Source organism: Talpa occidentalis, unplaced genomic scaffold, assembly GCF_014898055.3.
Source record: "Talpa occidentalis isolate TD23 unplaced genomic scaffold, MPIMG_talOcc4v2.1 talOcc4.12, whole genome shotgun sequence".
NCBI lineage: Eukaryota > Metazoa > Chordata > Mammalia > Eulipotyphla > Talpidae > Talpa > Talpa occidentalis.
Genome location: NW_023601212.1, coordinates 20,440,035 through 20,456,537, shown reverse-complemented (window position 1 = coordinate 20,456,537; position 16,503 = coordinate 20,440,035). Strand labels below are relative to the sequence as shown.

The window sequence follows — 16,503 nt, the reverse complement described above, 5'->3', positions numbered from 1 at the left end:
GCCTGTTTCCTCACTAGCAATATGACGGTAACAGCAGTGTCAACGTATTAGGGTTGTTGTTAATATCAAATGGGTCTAATATTAGAGTGGGTTGATAATAAATCCTTGTTCTTAGTATTTAGAAGAAAACATGAAAATAGAAAATTACAAACCTGAACCTCTGGTTCATTCACACAACCAACAATTGGATCTGCTAGGTCCCTGGGATGTTTGTACTATCCTCCTAATATGTGTGCCTTAAAATAGAATGCAAGCACATTGTTCAGGTGCCTAAAACATATTAAAGGCATAACACAAAGATTTTTAAGTGGCTATTAGCAATTCCTATTTTACCTATTTAAAGAGAACATATTTTCTTTATTCTAGTTTATTTCTTAGGCTTAATTATTCTTTAAGTCACTGATTTGAAATAAAATTTTAAAAATGCCACTGACTCAGCAGAATAATGCTAAACTATCTAAGTGAAAAAAAAAAACAACAAAAAAACCCCAAAGTTGCATTTAGAGGAGGGTAAACTGGGAGGCTAGAATATGTTCGCATATTATATTCATATATAAACATATATGTGTGTATATATATTTGAACATTTTGCCAGATCAGTTTAAGAAAGAAAGCTAAACATTTCTAGTGTTACCAAATTTTTGAAAGAATATCAAGTGTATTATTATATTGTAAGAGGTATAATATGGTATTAGGAACTGGTTTAACTCAATTCCTAAATCATAGTTACATTAAAATCTTAAAAGTAGATGAAATGACTCAGGTTAATATCTATAATGGCCTATATATGTTTAAAAAGTTATCTGGCTTTATTTGAAATCTTAAGTTCCAAGTCAAGTTGGAGAATACATGTGGCTTCTTTTACAGAGGAGTTGGAAAGAGAAATGTGACTTCAAAGGCTAATCTTCACGTTTTATGTGCATGCTAGTAACTGGTGAACGTCAGCGTTTTTCAGCCCAAAAGATACTGATGTGTTGAAATATGTCGGCCTTGCTAGCACTTAAAAAACTCACAAGAAATATTAACTAGATAGAATTTAGCACAGACGTTAAAATTATAGTTCCTTGAGATTTGAATGATGTAGAAGTAATCTTCAACAGATCAAGGTGTTCGTGTACTTCTGAAGCACTGAGAGAGAAGTTCGTGGACTCTCTTTTAAATACAGAAATAAAGCACAGTTCTTAGATCTTTATTTTTGGCACTAAGCTAATTCATAACAGTTTACCAAGAAATTACTGATAAGCAGGTAGTGCTTATCACTACCAAACAAGTGTCCAAATCTCTAATTCTTAAAGGAATTATTCTTCAAGGAAAAAAGTTTCCCTTGGATTAGAACTGGCAAAAATTGAATTAATCAAAATGAGAGTTGCTTTCTTACTCAAAAAGGAGGATGCCACATATCTCAAACGGAGGTTTTCATCCTCAAAGGGATACAAAGGAAATAGCAAGAGCATGTTAGAAATATAAAACTTTGTTAACACAAAAGCAATAACACATTTCCTATGAGTCTATTTTGCAGCTTTCATTTCCAAGTTGGGCAAAATTCCAGCTAAGTTTGGTCGAATTCTTACCAGCTTAACCAATTCTCCAGAGGACTCAGCCCCAGCACTGATGTAGAGTTTTAGCTATATAAAAGTAAACATGTACCTTGACCCCACAACTCCAGAAAAAAAATCAGAACACAAAGAGAAAGTGGACTTGAATTTTTAATTTTTTTTAAAGATTATCTATATATTAATAAAAAGTGCAAAGAATAGACCTTCATGTTTAAATTATATTCTAAAATAAAATATATATTTCCATTAACTGCAGGAGACAACTGGCAAGTAAAGAGCCTGAGAGAGTCCAGTCCCTCTCCATCACTACAGTGGACATATATTTTAAGGAAGCACCTATGGAAAATAGAGTGTTCACAACACATCTGGTAATACAGATAGCTTCTGGGGGTTCTTGAAAGCGGTTTGTTTGCATTTTCAATCTAACATGGAATGAAAGGAAAAATCAAATTTATAAAGAGAGACGGCATTCTTCAGAACAATCTAGCATTCTGCATTATTGTCTTACATGCCCTAGAGCTGGCACTTCCCACGTAGAAAGTCACGCTCATGTGCGCATTAGCAACAGCAATCACCAGCTGTCTCAAATAGACCAGCAACTTGTGCAACAAGTGTTGTCTGCTCATAACACTGCTGATTTAGCAACACAACAGAAACAGGTTAGAAGTGAACTTTCTTTTAGTAAACAAGTCTTTAAACACAGCACAGTCGTAACATTCAGCTCTGTAACACACAGCCCATGTTTGGGGTGTATTTTCACTAAAAGGCTTAAAGAAACAAGGGATTACAGAACATCTGGTGCTTTCTTCTGTACTTATGGCAATGGTGGCAACACGTTACAGAAACAATAGAAACTTTTAACAATGAAAAAACATATGACTCTGAAGTTTGGGATATTTCAACAATTCATATTCTAAAACTGATTTCTATTGTGATTTCAGCAGCTTCGTGTCCACATGTAGAAGGGCCCTGTGGCTTTCTTTCACTACCCCTTTCCTTGGTCCTAAGTGAAAAGAATTTGAGAAAAGATATGCTCTGTACACTGTGCCTGCAGCGACCTATCTGTAACACTGGTGGTGACAGCACTTTGTTCCCTAAATGTCACTGGATCTGGATCAAGTCAGTACTAAAATACAGACAAGCTGCAGCAATCAATTATGCATAACTTACAGAGTCAAAGGTCCGTGGTCTCTTTGCTCCTTCTTTTTGGCCCACTATGAAAATAATTTTAGTCGCAAGTGTCTACACAGCACCAATTTTTTTTTTTTCCCCCAAAAGCAGTATCTTTACTCAGCTACCCAAGTGCATCTACTGGGACACATGCTCAACTAGTATTTCTCATTTGCTTCTGTTCTGTGACTCTAAAAGACCAGTAATTGTATTAGATTTTGGTTGAATCAAAAATTATTCAGCAATTATTAAAACCATTGCTTGCAATGCTCTAAAAATACCCACGTCCACTGAATTAAATGAGAAGTTCCCCTGACATGCAACTGTATATAGAAGCATTATGCCTGCAGTTGATGGACACTGTTCTGTGATAACAGAAGGTACAGGTCCCTAAGAGTAAAAAAGCATTTCATAAAACTTTGTCATATATAAAATATCTTATTAATTGTGACCATTTCACTTATGATTAAAGTATGACATAAGTGTTCACTCTGCCTTCTGCTGTGAGACAGTCAGGGGTCATAAAATCTCAAAATAGAACAGTGCATCTATTTCCCAGTCTGACAAAAGCAACGGGCTCGATGACACTGTTTCTCTCTCAAACTCATCTGCACCCATGCGCACATCTACAAGCACCCCATTTTCATCTTCACGACACTATTGCCACACTTCCCCCCGCACCCGACTTCCAAAAACCTGTCAGGAGAATGTGATTGCAAAATAACTGCTCTTGGCTGCATCCAGCCCGGGTCTCCCTTGCACACTTTTCCGATCTTGAGAGATACCTGTGCAGCAGAGGAGACGAGGCCTTGTTCACCTTTCTCAAACCCTTTGGTTTCCACCTTTAAATGTTACAGTGAATGTAGATTTGACTCAGCAGGCCCGAGTCAAAGGCTTAACAGATACTGAACCTGAAGTGCATTAAGAGAATAAACATCTGCTTGTTAGAGCTTAGGAAATTTTAAAAAGTAGCAATAATAAACGCAACTCCCCACACATGAAGAATTTACAAGAGTCATCTAAAAATTTCATAAGAAATTAAAGAATTTGTAGGAGGGGCAGGATCATGTAATGAAGGTGAAAAGATCAAACACAATCAGATGATTACATTCTTCAAAAAATACTTCATGTGCACACCTCCGCCCTCGGCACACTAAGCCATGCTCAGGTCTCCCACCTGTCAACATGGTGGTCCAAGAAAGACATATATAGAGAGAGAGATATATATATAGATATATATAAAGGGACTACATCTGATTAACAAAGGGATAAAAGAACACACAAAATGATTTTGGAGCAGGTAGAGAACTAGCTTTTAAAAGGAAAGTGCTTTACATATGCTTCTGTGGAAAAGATAGAACCTGCTGGCAATTCTGAAGTTTTGGCTTTTACACTTTACTTAAAGATTAGGCAAAGCTGTTCTTCCATAGGAGCAACTGAATTGAAATGTAGAACAAAAAGAATGACTCAATTACATCACAAAATCCTAAGGAAGAACTGGGATTCAAAGTTCCCTTTGATTAAAATTACCCACTTTTAATGCAAAGTGCAAGATCGAGGGCTGAAAATGGTGACAGAGGCAGGAAGTCACAGCACTCTTCCTCCTGCAAGCCCCTCGTCCCACCCCCTCACATGCTGCAGTTAGTTTATTAGCTAATTCTCAACTCTCTTGGTACAAATAACCATTAATCTATTGGATTCTTCATAAAGTCAGGGCTCTATTCCCAATAGTTTAAAGTATGAAAAAGATGGATTGATAGGAAATACACACAATAAGCAAAAATAAAAGAACTCTGGAATTGGACATATTTCATGTTATGGAAGTAATGGTGGCTGCAATGTGTGAGGAACATTAAACTTGAGATAGCTGCTTTCAAGGAGATCAGACTGCTCTGTTCCCAGACAGTTTTAACTCTCCGTCTACTCTTCTTCAAGATCCTAACAGAACATAGGTTCTAAATGAGTACCTGAGATTAGAATCAGGTTGAAATATGCTCAAACACTGAATTATTTTAAAAGGGAAAAAAATGAAGAAACAAAAACCACCCAGGTTGAAAAATAAGAAGTCAGTTATGGACAGAATAAAATATTAGGTAAACATGTGCTGACACATGAAAAATTGAACCAAAAAAAAAAAAAAAAAAAAAGAAAGAAAGGAAGGAGAAAGTGGGAGAGAGGGGCTGACCCTTCAGTAAAGGTTCCTTGTTTCCTGATGTAACTGCTATCGGATGCCCTCCTCGGGGGACATGCCGCTCCTGACAGGTTTACCTAAATGGAAATGATCACCAAGCAATAGACAAGTCATGAGCACAGTAGGAAGTCAGTGATTTCCGACTCATTGTTTCATGAGGGAGAGCACAGGAACTGGAGGTGTGGCTGAAGAAATCTGTGATAGAAAATACCAAAAACAGCCCCCATCCATTCTAGGGGCAAAATATACAAACCCCCCCAAAGCCAAAGAAAATAGAACCAAACAAAACACAACAAAAGCAACCTTCTCCCTCTCCTAAAGAAAACCACATTGGAAATAAACGCCCTGCAAGAAGTCCTCATGGGTATGTTTTCACAAGGCTGGTAGAGGTTATTTTGTTTTGGATTCCACAAAAATTTTATCACCATCCCTAATGCCAAAGGAGTGCAATGCCCGAGAGCTGTACTTCATTTCCTCTGGGCCAAAGGGCGCTTCATGGTCAAAATAGTAGAGAAGCATGTTGCTTGTAGGTAATTGCACTAGAGTTTTTAATTGTTTCTTTAGTTCTGCGACTGTTTGGTCCAGACGAATGCTCATTTCCTCCACCTGATCGTTAAAGTGGACTTCTACTTTTGCACTGCTCTGGGGCCTTAGGTCCACTTCTGCCAAAGGCTCCAACTTCCCATATTTTGTGATCAGTTCATGATACCTACAAAGGAAAACAAACAGTGTCAGCTTAAGCCGTTAGTACAAGAACTACGGACTTCTTCAGAACTATAGGGAAGCTACGTTGCTACTCTCAGCAATTTTCTAATACCCTATTCTTTCTGTCTATCTGTCTATCTAATGACTATTATACAATCTGTGATCTGCTACTGTTACCCTGATATGGCTGTGATCTGGTATGTTGAGGTCAGAGTGAAACCACATCCTGTGGACAGAGGGAGGGTTTCTTCTAAAGATGGTCCCCATGCCTGCTGTTAATCATTATGTAAGAACAGGCTCAGGGAGGGAAGCAGAACTTAGAAAAGCAGATTTTACAAAGATAACAGAAGTGTAACCACTCTGCAGAGTTGCTCTCTTGGACAGATCTAAGCATATGTTCCTTTGTAATAGATAGGAAGATAGAATTAGGCCAGTAGTTTCTGAGCCTTGGAGAAGTTGTAGCTTACAGAAACATCTAGTTGTAGGTTAGTTGTTAACCCAACTCTTTCAGATATACCTGGTTTGAATGTTCCAATCTAGTTTTGTAGGCTACAATACAAAGAACCTGTAGAAGTAAAGAATACATTCTTGTAAGAAAGTAGTAAATGAAGGATACAAATCCCTTGGTCAAGAAAGAAATACAGAACAAAAGATAGCAAGAGAAGAGTGAATTATGAAGTTACGACTAGGGCCCACATGTGGAGAATGCTTGTTTCATGCTTATATCACTGCTAGCTTTGCAGGACATAGGCCTGATTTTACTGAGGAAGTCTAACAGCTTCTTTCACACCAGAGGGAGAAAAAAAATCTGATAAAAGCTTTATTATAACCAAGACACACTGAGGTTAGCTCAGGATTAGAATATAATGATTGCACAAAATAACTCCACCACCTCCCTCACCATATTTAGGGTTTTAACTCAGTTAAATCAGAGTTATAATGAGGCTGGGAAGGAACATCAAAGACACAGTAAGAGGTCTGTGGTTGGGGATGGAAGTAATCATTTCCATCAAGGGGAGGGAGGGGGTATGGTAAAATAGAGTCTTGGAGTTTTAAGAACTGATTTCAGAGTCTTGTCTTATAACTTGTTGTGTAACTTAGGAACTCACTCAATTCTTTAGGATCTCAGTTTCCTTACTAGTAAAACTGGCAAAATAGTTCTGCCTTCCTACCTTATGAGAGTCAAAAGAATTATGTAAAGTAACAGGCAAGTAAGGACTTTATAAATTCTAAGTTCTTATACAACTAAAAATATTAATGTTACATTCCTACCATTCTGAGCTTACATTATTAAAACACATAGATTTCTCAGAAAATATATGACTGAAATCTACTTAAGTAGAACCTTTTTGGAAAAAGTGGTGTTACTGTAACATTGTAAGTTCCCTACTCCACCCTAAGGAAGGACAGAGCTGGGCAGGAGGATGAAGCTAGGAATTTTAACAATAAGATGGTAATAAAGACTGGGGGTGGGGCGGGGAGACTGAGAAGCAGCAGCAGAAGAAGCAGACAGAGATGGAGGAAGATTGGAGGAGGCACATGGAGCAGAAAGACATGTAAAGAAAAAATTACTCTTGCTTCTTGGCCTTGGCCTTGTGCCAAAGACTTGGGGTACATGGAAGGAGACACTTAACATAGACTGGAGTGAGAGACCTTTGGGGAGGCTGAAAATGACAGCCTTAACCTTGATTTTGCTCTTTTCCTTTCAGATTTGCCTGACCCCTTTTGCCCCTTTTCTGTGGTTCCCCACCATAAGGTGTTTTAGACTGCAGCAAGCTTGCAGGCCTCAGCTACCCTGCTTTGGTCCAACCCTGCTTGGTTGGGCATTTGCCCACAAGGGAATGGGTAACTTTGGGTATTTGACTTGGAAACTATATTCTTTCTCTTCTTTCTATTACACACTAATTGTCTCTATTGCACACCAGTTGTATTAAAGTTCTTTTAAAGGTCTTACGCTTTAAAGTATGTTTTGTCTGGATGTGGTAGATGGCAGAACCTATTTAGTGTGGGCAGACTGGGGGTACTGGGGTATCCCTCACCCTACCCTGTAACATTATGACAAAATAGATTACAGAATCTCCTCCCAGAACTTGAGTCAAAAATAGGTTTTTTTGAAACAGATTAAAAAAAAATAGCCATCAGGAACTAACATAAGAGAGGGAATAACCTTATTGCCTTATTTAAGAGGAACAGAAACTCTGTACTACATGATTCAGCTAAGCAAGGATCTGACCTGATCCCAAGAAGCCATTCTGGAAAAGGAGTATAAGGATAAAATCCTGAGCACACCAGCTAATGCTTCCCAGTTTAGAGAAAATTGGGCTGAAGGTATAAGAAGCCAGACAGAAAGAAGACTGAGGAAACAGCATAGGGATCAGAAGTCTCTTCATCCCACTTTCAGAATGTCAGGGTCTTAGCAAAGGCAAACAAAACAGATCAAAAAGTCCAAACCAACCAAAACTACGAGGACTTGAAAATTTCCAAGACTCCACACTGAAAAGATGAAGGATTCAAAGTCTAAATGTGTCTTTCCGCATTCCATCTCCTAGTATATACCTTAAAATAAGTGAAGCCAGGTTATGATAATTGAACAAATCTTAGAAAAGAGAGCAGAAACCATGGGGTCAATTAAATGCTGAACCCAACTCCAGAGAGGTTTCCCTTTCAGACTAGAAAACCAGGCAGAATTATGTTGATAATACCCAGCTCTCAAAATCCACCTAGAAGTCAGCAGAAACAATAGTGAAGGGGTCAAGAAGAGTTTACTCATACTGTGTTTCAGTCAAGAGATGGTCTGGAGAGAGGGACCCTCTTTTAAAAACATAAGCCGGACACAAAATGACAACTAAGCAACTAAGCACATACCACAGCAAAAAGAATACAAGAAAGGAACACATAGAAAAGTAAGGTGGGGGGCAAAATTCAATCTGAAAGAAAACATAACCAAAGGAAAAGATGATGCCCCATAAATATTTTGAGGCCTAAAAATTAGTAAGCGCGAGAACATAATAAAACAAGAGCTCAAAGACAAATGATAAACAGTGCAGTGAGTTGAAAAGAGAATCTGTAGAGATAATGAAACAAATTGAGGAGCAAAACAACACCATTACCGACCAAACACATAAATCAGAGAGCATGACCCAAGAATATAATACCTCATCAAGTTTTGTTCAGAAATAAATTTAACAAGCAGATTTCTGAAATAAGAACTTAAGGAATGGGGTGCCCAAATGCCCTTCAGAGAAATAAAAGAAAAACACCATTCAACAATGAGATTAAATAACTGGTGGTAAGTCCTCACCCTATTTAAAAATAAAAATAAAACTTAAAAATAATAATAGTGTAATTCTAGGTTTATTTGTATTTGGGACTACAGCCAACTGAATTAATCTCAACAATGAACAGATTTATACACAAAATTGTGACCCATGTGCAAAAAATAAATAGTCTTCTTATAATTGGGACAAGCTAGGGTCCTACAGTCTTCTCAAAATCAACACATCCAGAAAGAATTGAATGTCACTCACCAACCACCTTCTCTTCCAGTCTTGCTTATCTCAGTATCTACCATATACTAACTAATTACCCTAGTCAGAAAGTGGACAGTCATCCCGATTCCTTCCTATTTCTCCTCTCCATTTCTTCCATTCAGTTAATTGATTTGCATCTGTCTTGTCCACTTGCTTTGTAAATTCAAGCCACTGCATTAATAGCCTGGATTGCTACTGCTTTCTGTGGATGCATAAGCTGGATGAGCTTCTTCAGTATCTGTTCCAGCCTTCTCCAGGTATGCCTTCCTGGATTCCTGGAAAGCTGAAAAACTACATTTCACACAATCCTTTGCAGATGATTCAGTGGCTCTGGAGAGATAATGTATTTAGAAGAATAGTTGTGGTAGAGGCTTCTTAATTACCAGACTGCAGTTCAAGCAACTTGTTCCAGGAGTCAACACCCTGGTTTGCCAATGTCCAGATCACCACTAAGGTGGTGTGATCCAGCACCAGGGACAGCAGCATCCTCAGACTCCACTCACCTAATTCTAGCAGAGGTAGCAGTCCCTTGGTGGGTTAGTTCTGTGATCCTGTTAAAAGGGAATCAAAGGCAGTCCTTCCAAAGATTTCATAAATAACTTTTCCCCTTTATTAAATTCCTTTCCTCTTAAAACAGCTAGTGTGGCTTTGGTTACCTGTAACTGAATCCCAAATAATATCCCTTCAAATAGTTTCCCATGACTTCAGGGTGACCCCAAGTTGCCTCTTGTTTATATTACAGGCAAAGTGTTTCTTATAAAACACACACTTGATCACATCACTCTCTACTTACAATCATACAAGATCCACTAGAATAAAGTCTTAAGTCTTTAACAAGAATTTTGGTCCTCATGATCTTCAACCCCTGGTGTTATTCTTAAAATTATGTTATTTAGCACAATTGACCTTAAGATAAGATTAATTAGATTGGACAAATCTAATCATATGAACTCTTACAAGCAGAGAAGTTTATTTAGCTAGTGGCAAAAGAGAAAGTCTGAGAGATTCCAAGCATGAGAAGGACTTGACATATCATTGCTCAGCTGAATCACCAGCTGGAGGAGCCCATAGGGAAAGCATGAGAAGGAACAGAATTCTGAATGCACCTGCAAGGTGATTATTCTTCAGAACCTCCAATAAGGAACTGTCCTGCTGAGCCAGTGATTTTGGTCTCTTGACCCCTAAGCAGAGATCCCAGCTGAGCCATGCAGTGCCCAGATTTCTGACCCGAAGAAACTGTGATGTAACAAGAAGGTGTTTTAAGCCATTTACTTTATGGCAATTTGTTATAGCAGCAAAAGTAAACTAATTCAATGACTATAAAAGGCCCTTTATGATCTTGTTCCTTCATAACTTTTTAGTATTATCTTGCTTTATCAGCATTACTACTTTCTACACCTGCCTTTCCATTTGTTTAAGTCTGAAAATCAATGTTTACTTATTAACTTACAGGTAAAGCCTGCAGCTTTATATATGAGTAAAAGTTTGGATATAGGCTATAACAAATATTCACTCTTTATGCTATAAAAAATGAAGAAAAAGTATTAGAGCTGTTACTCATTATACACACTTTGAATATATTCCCCTAAAGTTACGCAAGTGAAAATCATGATTACAAAATATAGGTTTCCCCTGCTGTCCAAAGCAGAATGTTCCTATTTGGTAGACTGCTGCTTGGGTCTAGAAATGCTAAAAAATATTCGCATAGAAATGAATGGAAATAGCATTCCCAGGCCTCCAAAATAACCTACCAAATCATACCAAACAGGTACATTCTACTTTTTCATAGCAAAGAAAATCTGTAATCTGTTCACTTGCAATTATCTTATTTTGTATTCATTTTAAGCTGGGTAAATCAGTAAATACATGACTTTACAATGCCCAGTAAATTTTAGAAACCTGTTTCTCCCTACTTTTCCAGCTTATTTTATTCATGATTCAAATGTCCATTCAAACTTAACTATATTTGCGTACTCTATATTGTCTGAGGTTTTATTAGCATTGGCCTCAAAGTTAGAGTCTTAAGAGGTATATGGGTTTTTTCTTCCCAAAATTATAGTCTTAAGAGGTAAATGGTTTCTGATGACTAAGTATTCTTCAAAACAAATGATCTGAATTTATACCCTGCCAATAAGTACCTCCATTTGATTATGTATTTAGTATTTATTAACATCACTTCTGAACTCGGCAAAATGTTATAAGCCTACCTTACATAAATGACAAGGATGTATTGCAATAATCAAATGCTAAAATGTAATATATACTTTATTTGTTTTAAACACAATTCCACAAAAAACTACTAATGGAAAACTACAAATCACAAGAGAAACACACGCATAAAGGCCAGTGTGACCACATGTGCAACTGAATGATCAACGCAAACCAAATACTAACTGCAACCTTGTGAAAAACACTACCTACAGCCAAACTGGTATTGTGTCCCGCCCCCCCTTATTAGATAAAAACACCCTCTGAAAGAAAATATTCTTTTAACTTTAAGGGTCCCTGAATCATGAGCAGTTAGAAATCAGGCTCCCAGTAAAGTGGGCTTGAAGGTAGTGCTAACAAAGAATGGGATGGCTAGTGAAGCCATCTGTGGTGCAGTCAGGGTAGCTTCCCGCCCAGTGCATGAAAACAAGTCTTTACATGCTATTACCCCTACCCCATGGCACATTTGCCCAATGTGATAGACACATGAGCAGGTGTTAGCACCATGACGGTCAGGTGGGAAGAAGTATGCCTCTTTGCCCTGCTGCCCCCTTCACACTTGATTCCCAAGATAGTTGGGAGCACTTCCCCAGTCATGATTGAGTCACAGGTCTACGACTCCAGAAAGATTTGGCACGCTACTTGAAAAAGAGTGCAGGTTCCTACTATAAATCTTAGCCTACAAGTGGACTCATGATAAAACCTAAAACTGAAAGATGGATAAAGTCAAAAGATTAACTCATTCTCAGCTGAGTAGCCTTCTAAACTATCCTAACCAAATACTACAAACATTAAATATTTTATGTAATTCTTGGGAAACTGGAAAATTAAAGCAGGCCTAGAATGAAGGGGTTTTCATATGGCAAAGCTTCCACATATGGACCCCATGTCTCCAAATCTGTAAAAGAAGCAGCTCACAATCTCAAGGAACACTCTAGAGAAAATGACAGGATTTATATTTCATGTAAGTGTCTCTACGACAATGAGGTTATACGTATCCCTGAGGTGATCTATCTCTCTCTTACAGCTGTCCAAAGATGTGCTCACAGGTGATGGAGGAAACAGTCTTTAACCACTCTGTTAATCTATTGTTCCTCGAATTTAGAATTATATTGAATCAACTGAAGTCTTATTCTAAATAAAGCTATCTTACTCTAAAATAAATCCCTGATACATACATCTCTCTTTTTAATGAATGCAACTAATAAAACATGAAAAAATCCCTGATGGCTCACTGGTTGAACCAAACCACTCATGTATAAATAGAAGAAAAACATTCATTTAGTTAATTTAGTTTCCTGGGACATGATTAAGATTCCTAAATATATTCCAAACAGCTAATTGCTGTTATTTAATCTCTTTTGCTTATAGTATGTTTTCTCTCGTTTTGATATTATTGTATCATGGCATATCAAAGAAATTTCCCTGATATTCTACAAGGCTTTTATACCTTACTGAAATAGTTTTCTCAAGGCAACCAACATCTTATTTATTAAAATACATAAACATCACATCCCATTTAGAGGTAGTAAGGACCTTCGAGATCATTGATTACCTATTTTATAGATATAGTAATTGAAGCCCAGTTAGTTAGCCTAAAGTCTAATAGCTAGAGAACGGAAGGGAAGGCATTAAAACTCAAGTCTTGTTCTCAGATCATCATTATTTCTTAGTTATAACCCTAACAGTTTGCTACAATAATGGACACTGTTCTAGGAACTCTCTTTACCTTTCTATATTTCAAATGCTCCCTTTTCAATCTACTTATGGGTTCTCATTCCTTTTTTACCATCCACATTTGGGTAGTCCTAACAATTCACTCCTAGATTCTCTTCCCTATTTTCTTTCTGATTTTCTATCACAAATCTCATTCTATTAGTTAGCTTAAGCAATAGATATTTCCTGCTTATCTTCCTCAAGCTTTTGTATTTCACCTACCTCCAAAATTATTTATTCTCACCTTTCACACATAGCAAATTATCTAGAACTGAACTTAGTATTTTCCCTATAGTTTTTTTTTTTTAAATCATGGCTTATATCATAGAATTTTGTTTCAACTCACTATATATTAAAGTCTTGTCAAAATTACCTAGTGACAGGATAAATAGAATCTGATCTACTCATAAGCTAGAATACCATATAGCAGTTAAAAGAATGATTTTCATCTACATTTATCAGTATCATTAGGACTTTGGTCAAAATGGCCATGAATTCATATTTTAACAAACTTCTGCTCTGAATAGTTTTTTAAAAATGAATAAAATATAAAAGGTTCAATTCTAAGAAGACAGGTCCAAACTCAAAAATAACAAACATCTCCATGGAACAGAAACTGAACAAAAATAAGTGAAAGTGAAACCACAGGACTGCTGGGTTCCAAATCCAAAGCAGGCAGTAATAGGAGTATTAGTCCTGTGAGCAAAGGAGATTAGATGTACTTCCTCCATGAAAAAGCAAGGAAAAAGTCAGGTTTACTGCTTGAAGTAGGGGTAGGGCTAGGGTGATATGAGACTGGGTATGAAATAAGGATGCAAAAAACTACTACAGATCCACTACCTAGGCTATCTCTTTAGAGCAATAAGTATAAGTGAAAGAAGTGAAAAGATAACTCTACCACCAGAAATTGAAAAAAATCACGCACTAAGTGATTATATCTGTATTATCTGGGTAATTATTGTGGTACAGACTCTCTAAATAAAATCCATTATAATATCACTGCCAGAAAGAAAAAGAAAAAGAAAAATACTGGATGGTCTCACTCATAACAGGAATTTAGGAAACCTAAATAAGGGATTAGGAAAAAGGCTAATTATAATAAAGTAAAAATCAAAATCAACAGGCAACTATAACCAGAGACACACTATGGGGGGTATGGGGGGAGGGAGGAGGGAGTAGGATCAAAACAGGGGGGGGGGGAATTTTACGGGGATGATAACCAAGACAAAAATGCATACATTGTACAAAAATGAAAAATGATGTAAAAAATATATAAAATAAATTTTTTAAAAATCCATTATAAGTTAAAACCCAGAGCATATAATGAAATCAGTAAAAATAAAAATTTTATTTGAAAATGGGCAAACATGAATAGACATTTCTCCAGAGATGACCAATAAGCTTATGAAATGATGTTTAATATCACTAATCATCAAATAAATGCATACTGTATCACATCCTTCAGGATGGCTATTATTAACACACACACACACAAATGAAAAAGGAATAGGGACCACTTACCAACTCATTTAATGAAGCCAGTGTTACCCAGATATCAAAAGTATAAAAAATACAGCTTTTAAAAAAAGAGAATGCTACATACTAATATCCCTCATGAACTTAAACACAATAATCCTTAAAAAATATGAGTAAATTAAATCCAACAATGTATAAAAAGAATTATTACTATAACCAAGTGGAATTTATTCTAGGTATTCAAGGCTGGCTCAACATTTGAAAATCAAACAACATAACCCCCTTGTCAACAAACTAAAGAAGAAAACTCACATCATATGTTAACTGACAAAGAAAAAGTATTTGAAAATAATAAAATATCCATTTATGATAAAAACTTTCAACAAGTTAGAAGTGAGAAAAACTAATTCAACTTGATAATGAACTCTACAAAAAATCCTATAACTACCATTATACTCAGTGGTAAAAGATTGAATGCTTTTTTCCTAAGATCAAAAGAAAGCAAAGATGTCCATTCTTACCACTGTTATGCAACATAGTTTTGGAGGTTATAGCCACTGCGTTGAGATAAGAAAAAGAAATAAAGTCACAGATTGAAAAGGCAGAAATAAAATGCTTCATATTTGCAAATGACATGAAATACTTAGGTAAGTCTAACAAAAGACTTAAATTACTTGTACATTGAAAATTATAAAATGTTGATGGAAGAAATCAAAGAAAGCTTAAATAAATGGAGAGACATACTATATTCATACACTGAAAGATCCAATATAGTGAATATGTCAATCTTCCCCAAACTTATCTATAAGTTAAACAAAATTTCCATCAAATTCCAACAGGATTTTTTTTTGTAGACAGAGACAAGTTTAGTCTAAAACATACATAGAAAAGCAAAGACCTAGAATATCTAAAATAAACTTGAAATGCTGGAAGAATCATTCTACATGAAATTAGAAGTTTACTATATAGCTACAGTAATCAAGACTGTGTGGTATTGGTATGTCTATTTATAGAGATATAGATCAGTGGAAAAGAACAGAGAACGCAGAACAAATATAGTCTCCATTTTTAAAAAAAAGATACAAAGGCAAAGAAATGGGGGAAAGATAGCTTTTTCAATAAATGGTGCTAGAGCAAATAGACAATTACAGGACAAAAGAAATGAATCTTCACCTAAATATCTCATCTTGCACAAAAGTTAACTCAAAAGGAACTACAGATTTAAGTTTAAATGTAAAGCAACAAAAAATTTTAGGGGGAAAAAAAAACAAGAAAATCTTCAAGATTTATAAATAGGCAAAGAATTCTTGACACTAAAAACATGATTAATAAAAAGTAGAAGTTGATGAATTAAACCTCATCAAAATTTAAAACAGTGACAACACCAAATGTTGGCAAAAAGACAGAGAAATGATTACTCATTATTACTGGTGGATATAAAATGGCACACCATTCTAGAAAATGGTACGGTAGTTTCTTATAAAGCTAAACATATAATTAATTATCATACAACTCACCAATGGCATTCATGGGCATTTATCACAGAGGAATGAAAACTATGCATTCTAGGAATGCAAAGATGGCTCAATATCTAAAAAAAAATTGTTAAAATTTAGATATACAAAACAAAAAAAACAAGCTCATGTCAATAAAAAACATTCTATTTAAAAAATGCTATTTATCATAGAAGAAACTTTTAGAAAAACATAGCTGGCAATTGCCTTTAACCTAATGAAGGGCATTTATCAAAAACCTATAGAAAAGTCATACTTCATATAAAAATATTTCACATCTAAACTTAGAAATAATACATTTAATATTATAGCTGAGGGGATACTCTAAAAAATGTGAAAATATCAATAAAATTATTTGTAGGTATAACTGTCTATAAAGAAATCATAAAGAAGTTAAACACTCTAGTCTATACATCAGCAAGACTGATGGATACATG

At 36.0% G+C, this 16,503-nt stretch overlaps 1 protein-coding gene across 4 annotated transcripts in view; it reads right to left on the bottom strand.

The window, feature by feature from the left end:
* Positions 1-1,676: 1,676 nt before the first annotated feature.
* TBCEL (tubulin folding cofactor E like) overlaps positions 1,677-16,503 on the bottom strand; it is a 57,391-nt gene continuing 42,564 nt past the window's right edge. For 2 of the 4 annotated variants that reach the window (XM_054693155.1, XM_054693154.1), the window contains exons 8-9: positions 9,656-9,703; positions 1,677-5,626 (exon numbers count right to left, since the gene is read on the bottom strand). In XM_054693155.1, the coding sequence (XP_054549130.1) occupies positions 5,308-5,626; positions 9,656-9,703 (367 nt within the window). In that variant the 3' untranslated portion in view covers positions 1,677-5,307. The remainder of the gene's footprint in view (positions 5,627-9,655; positions 9,704-16,503) is intronic. The other 2 variants (XM_037505466.2, XM_037505465.2) reach the window with 1 other exon arrangement.